General features: G+C 36.2%; 1 protein-coding gene across 1 annotated transcript in view; it reads left to right on the top strand.

The window, feature by feature from the left end:
- keap1a (kelch-like ECH-associated protein 1a) overlaps positions 1-6,505 on the top strand; it is a gene marked incomplete in the record, with an annotated part of 16,615 nt that overhangs the window by 2,833 nt on the left and 7,277 nt on the right. The window contains 6 exon segments of the mRNA XM_024277919.2: positions 1,378-2,107; positions 3,082-3,281; positions 3,352-3,508; positions 5,190-5,282; positions 5,351-5,497; positions 5,967-6,073. Of these exon segments, the coding sequence (XP_024133687.1) occupies positions 1,895-2,107; positions 3,082-3,281; positions 3,352-3,508; positions 5,190-5,282; positions 5,351-5,497; positions 5,967-6,073 (917 nt within the window).

Raw genomic sequence — 6,505 nt, 5'->3', positions numbered from 1 at the left:
TTTTTTTTTTTTTTTTTGAGTCACACATGTTGAGGAGCACGTCCTACCTTCAGTTTAGTCTGAAACTTAATAAAAAATCACATGACTAACCTCCAATTGTTACTATTTATAGCCGTGGATGTGGAGAAGTAGAGCATTTTGATATCATTGCTCTCAGGAATATAAAATATTGACTTTATTCATTAAATTCTTTATTAATACAATGCATTTTCATCGTTGCAGCTGTAAAATGAAAAATTGGACATTTGCAGAGTGATTCTTTCATCTTGAGCGATGACAGCAACTTGTTCTGGTTTAGTTTCCTTGAACATCCAGAGGAAAAACTGGATTAAAAATGTGACTTTAACTCAAAGCAGCCGTGGAGTTTCTAGAGTTTAGTTAATCCTGCAGTCGATCAAGACAGGAAAGCAGTTTAGATTTAGTTTATGATCAATCCTATTGAGCGTTACCCTACGAATGACTCATTTTAATAAATAAGGCGCTTCAAAAATGTTGATGGTAAAATATTTTTATCATTATTTTAATATTCAAAGGGAGGTTATCTGATATATGAAAACGAGGAGACGAACACAGAAATATTTGCATGAAAGAGTTTCGTTTTTAGGCAAATACATCTTTTTTTTAAAACAATTCCCTTAATTTTTTCTGCAAATTTCTTCAACAATTAAAGCCACAAAACCAGAATTTTGATTTGTTTTCTTAACAATTATATTGGGATGTTTTCCTAATACTGTAGAGTCCTAGTTTACTTGTTTGAAGGCATTTTTTATTCATTTTTTAGGGCAGTTTTTACTTTATTGACTCCAAAGAAAATACAGATAATTCACCTTTTTTATTTAAATTTTCTGCTCGGGATTTTAGTGTTTGCATCATATTTTTCTACCTTTACTCACTCGATGGATTACATCACAAAGCTACTTATTTACACATTTGTAAATATATTAAAGGCTCACACTTCCTCCTTTCCAAATGTGGGAAAAATGTTTTTTTTTAATGAACAGGAACTTTTCTTTACCATTTTGACTTCTACATTTTTTGTCAAAACTCACATCTGATCAATTGACAGACTTTAAGTTTCTTTGAGAAATTCAAGTTTTATTTGAAAGAGACGTTTTAAAATATGTAAGGTCCAAACATTGTCTGACATTTGTCCCAAAGTGTAATGGTTGAAAGGAACTAATGAAAGTAAAGCAGTTTAATTATAAAAAGTAGCTGCAGCTCATTCATAAATCACTTTTTAAAACTTTGACTGAAAAGGAAATCCAAAAATGTCTTTTTTTTTTAACAGGGAAGTGAAACCCGTTTTGTGTCACATTAACACTCAATCAACTGGCTTCATTTTGCTTCCTGCAGTGACTTTTCATTTCTCCTTTACAGGACCGGCCCCATCACAGAACCGGCAGGAGCAAATCTGTCCTCACATGCCTCGCGTCTCGGCGTCAGACGTTTGACCGCTTCCTTTTATTGGAGGGAACAGTAAATCACTGCGGACGACAGCAAAGTGGATTTTTTTTTTTTTTTATAAACCTGCAGAACCTGGAACTTTGGGAGCTGTCCAATCCGGATGCAGTTACTCGTGTCACAACCTGGATAAACCAATCCAGTCTTTCTACAGAAACACAAAAACATTTAGTTGTTTTACTCTGGCCTCTTTCCTCTGCTTGATCTGCCCTCCGGCGATGGCTTTGATCAGGAGGAAATTCTGCCATGCTGTTTTACATGAAGCATTTACAGACTGAATAGACTTTATCTTCAATTGTGGCACAATGGATCTGCGGAGATCACCTGCTCATCTTGGCTTCCACAGCTTGGAAACATAAAAAACTTTCTATTTTTAAACTTTAACTGGTTAAGAACTAAAAAATTGCATAAAACTGGACCAAATCCTTTCAGTATGAATTGCCCAATAAGGAAAAAACGTCCCAAGTGTGACTTGGACTTTTCAGCCATCGCGGTTCCCTCCATGCACGGGTCGGGATACCTCGACTACACGGTGGAGAACCACGCTTTCAGGTCCCTGTTGGTCATGGATGAGTTCAGAAAGCACGGCATGCTGTGTGACGTGTTGCTGCATGTCACATACAAGGAGAGGGTGGTAGACTTCAAGGTAATGTCCTTTTTAAGTTCTAATAAAGTAAAATTTTATCTTTTTTTTCCCTAGAATAGTAAAAAAATGATATAAAAATAGAAATTAAAGATGAAATAATACTTCAAGTTAATTTAAAAGTTTAAAAAAATAAAATTAAATCTTTGGATTGCTCAAATTTGGTGAATTTCAGCTGCAGCTGACAGTCAGAACACTGCAAAAAGTGAAATATCGGATTAATTGTTAAATTTAAGAATATAGTTTTTATTAAATGTCATTTTTAAGTTGAGTAAACATCAGCTCAAAATTTTAATTTGATGAAAACCGATTATTTTAAATGCAAAAATTATAGAACTTTTAGTTAATTGATCACTTTTTTCAGTCCACAGGCTTGCATTGTTCCACGGCTGAGAAACAGGCTGACCTCAAGGTCACCAAAGCCTGGCCCCAACATAATCTAATGAAAATAATTCAATTCACCCTAAAAGAATCAACCAAAGGGGGTCATTTTATGCAAGAATTCTGCATTAAATCTATAATAAATGGACAAACTCTTCATATTTTCCAATGAGAAATAGAAATAAATGCCTTTAAACCTTTAACATTTGAGGTCCAGCATTTATGTTCTTGTATTTACTGTAACTTTTCAACCTCTCACGCCGCTTTTCTCCTTCAGAATCTACTGAAATGATCGTGTTAACAGTATAAAAGTTACACCACGTTAAAGATTTAAAGGGTTAAAAATGCATTTTAAGTTTTAAAAAGTTTGGAAAATTTGACGACTTTAAAAAGACTTCTGGATATACCAGAAAAATGGGCTAAAGAGCCACTTTTACACCAAAAATGTGAGTGTATATTTAGGCTAAATGTGATTTAAACCTTTCACTGATCAACAATACTAAAGCACTTTCAAAGGTCAGGCTTTACTGATGCCCTCTGTTCATTTGAAAGGCTTTGACCTCCCGGGATGTTTTCCATTAAACACTTTCCTTCAGGTGCACAGGGTGGTGCTGGCCTCCTGCAGCCCGTACTTCAGAGCCATGTTCACCAGAGGCTTCAAAGAGTGCAGCGCTTCCGAGGTCACCCTGTGCGACGTGTGCCCCGAGGTGGTGGGAAGGCTGATTGACTTTGCCTACACGGCTCGTATAACGGTGGGGGAGACGTGTGTGCTGCACGTCCTCCTGTCCGCCATGAGGTAAACACGCTTAAACGGTAGCAGAGGGAGTCATTGGAAGCAGGTGACTTCAAATGTTGGGTTCTTGAAGGTTTCAGATGGAGGACGTGGCCAAAGCGTGCTGCGATTTCCTCATCAAGCACCTGGAGGCGGCGAACGTCATCGGCATATTGCGCTTCGCCGAAGAGATCGGGTGCACAGAGCTGCATCAGCAGTGCAGAGAGTACATCAACACACACTTTAGTGAGGTAATGTGAACATTTTTTATGTTTTTATGCTTGTATGAGACAGAAAAACGGAAAATAAAAATCAAAATTTTGGTTCAAAATTGGCCCTAAACTCACCATCACTTAATACTGGAGCAGAAATCTGCTTGTTTTTGCACAATGCTGCACCCATGTGGTTATTTCTGCGTCCTTTCCTTTAATCCAAAAAGCTCCTCTGTCTGAAAACCACTAATCTTCACAGTCTGAAGATTGAACTCATGGAGGTTCGCTCACATAAATCCACACCCGTAAGGATGTTTCATTCATCACCAGGTATTAGTGGCGGAGTCTGGCATATCCTAAGATTTAAAATATTTTTTTAGCTTTAATTTAAGACCTCGTTGTTCTCTCAATCGTTGACTTCAGTGAAAATAGCTGAAAATTAACATCTTGTTTTGGGATTTCTACTCAAATAAAATAGTTAAATGGGCTCAAAATTGATCTAATTCAGTGTTATAGGTAAACTCTTCTATTTATTTATTATGGTGATTCATTTCATATAATTTGCCGTCTGTTCTAGTATATTTTCTTGTATTGAAGTATCTGTGCCTCATTTAATTTGTTCTTAAAATCCTCTTTAGATTTCCGTTTTTGCATGTTGTTCGCTCTGCCTGCAGTCCCTAAGACATTTCTTAGTTTTTTTGTGTTTTTTGCATCAGTTTTTATTTCATCCTTTTTCTGGATTTATTTATCCACCAAGATTTTACTTGTTTTCTTTTATTGCGTTTGTCTCGTAAAGTACGGTGGCCCTGAAGTGTAGATCACATCCACAAATAGCAAATAATAAAAGAAATACTGCATGTAGAGCAAAAAATGTCTTATCAAGAAGAAGAAAACCATATGTAAATCGCTCTGGAGTTTAAGTCGCACGTTTTAGAACAAATCCGCCAAGCGTAGCTAATAATAAAAAAAAATAAAAGAAAACTAATAATTGATCTGCATAAGAAAAATATCAAAATTTAGGAGGAAAACATTCAGATTCTCTTCCGTGTTTGTTTTGGACAGCACTTCTTCTGTCACTGTCAGTAGCAAATACTTATATTCAGATGCAGCGCCCTCTAGTGGTAACAGTCGCTAAAGGACAACCCGTGTTTACTGGGAAAAAAACAAATTTATGAACCTGTTTATGTCTTTTAAAAAAAACAACAAAAAAAACACACAAATAAGTTGCTCCTGAGTATAAGTCGCACCCCTGGCTAAACTATTGCAAAAACTGTGATTTATAATCCAGAAAATACAGTAATTCAATTTTACAAATCCAAGGTGATATCTTCCGACTTCCACTGCAAGATTTTGGTGATTTCTGAATCAACTCTTCACAACAGTTCGGGTAAAACATCCTTCTGCTTTCTTCAAAACTCAAACTCCATCATCCAATCAGCAAAGTCCCATAATTCCTTGTTTGTTTCTTATTTTGTTTCATTTTGATTTCTGGAAATTACTTTTGTTCTCTGAAATGTTTCCTTTTTACCTTATGGGTTCATTGTTTTTTGATTTCCAAAATGCAATGTTTTTTTTTTATTATTTTTGTATTTGCTTTGCCTTTTAACTGTCATTAAATATGTTTTTTCATTGAGTCATTGTTGTTGGGATTTGTACTTCAGGGCTACCGTAGTAAAATCTAAGTCTATTCTTGTCCTCTGCTTGTGTGTTCGGGATGCAGGTGACCAAAGCAGATGAGTTCTTCAGCCTGTCCCACTGCCAGCTGCTGGAGCTCATCAGTCAGGACAGTCTCAAGGTTCTCTGCGAGTCCGAGGTTCGTGACGAACTTTTAACAAATGAAAGAAGAGTCTGGAGGTTCAACTGTGCCTAAATCCTCCTCAGGTGTACAAAGCCTGCACAGACTGGGTCCGAGCAGACATGGAGAGCAGGGCTCAGTATCTCCACGCCCTCCTCAATGCGGTCCACATTTACGCGCTGCCTCCGAAATTCCTGAAAAAGCAGCTCGTGTCCTGCCCCATCCTCAGCAAGGTGAGCGTCCTCAATGATGCATAATAAATCTGTTAATATTCTATTGTTTCTGTTGAACTTTCAAATATAGATGTAAAAACAACAAATGTTCTATCACTGCTAAAGTAAAGTAAAAAATACTCATAAAGGTATAATTTGTAAAATGTTCTGTATGGTTTATAAGGACTCTGACCAGAGTTTAACACATTGAATTTATTCTTCCTTTTTTGTCCACATATTTGCTCTTCATATGGCCACTGTGACCTCTTTTGTTTCTTTTTTTATCTGTCTGACTTCAGTTAAAAATGAGAAAAATGTGTTTGTGCTCCAAGAACCTCCACACAGTTTGTTTACACTGTTTAAGGCATTAAATCCGTTTGTTCCGAAGCTCAGTTCTGGTGTTTTTAAAAGCATTGTGGTGGATGGGTTCTAATGAAGAAATTCCAAATGCTTTTCCAGCTTAAGTGGATCTTTTTCTGTCTTTTTGCAGGCCAATTCCTGCAAGGACTTCCTGTCTAAAATCTTCCAGGATATTACGCTGAGAAGGATCACCCCCACCCCGATCCGAGGAACCCAGCTCATCTATGTGGCCGGCGGGTTAGTGTCCTCTGAAGATGACGACCATTTTTTCCTTTGGTTGCATGATTGGTCTGCAGGAAGTGAATTCATTAATTAAAATCATATTTTATGTTTTGATTGAAATGTGGTTTTGCTCAATGACACAATGATCTAATTAATTTTTGCAAAATGGAGAATTTTTTTGCGCAAAAAAGTGCTATAAAATATGAACACAAAATTGACAATAAAAGTATTATCATTTATTATCAAAAACTTTAAATTTTTATCATGTCACTAAGAAAGTCATCAAAGAAAAAGAACATTTGATAATGAATAAAATATTTTTAGAATTTATTTTATATATAAAAAAAATTGTAAGTGATGGTATTCCAAGTATTTTGCTGCAAAAAGGGGGAGAAAACCATATTCTAACTTTGATACACGGTGGTGGTAGTATTATAGTTTGGACCT

This window comes from Oryzias melastigma, linkage group LG22 (genome assembly GCF_002922805.2).
Source record: "Oryzias melastigma strain HK-1 linkage group LG22, ASM292280v2, whole genome shotgun sequence".
Classification (NCBI taxonomy): domain Eukaryota; kingdom Metazoa; phylum Chordata; class Actinopteri; order Beloniformes; family Adrianichthyidae; genus Oryzias; species Oryzias melastigma.
Note: the sequence above shows the minus strand (reverse complement) of the source record. Positions and strands in the feature narration are given on the sequence as shown.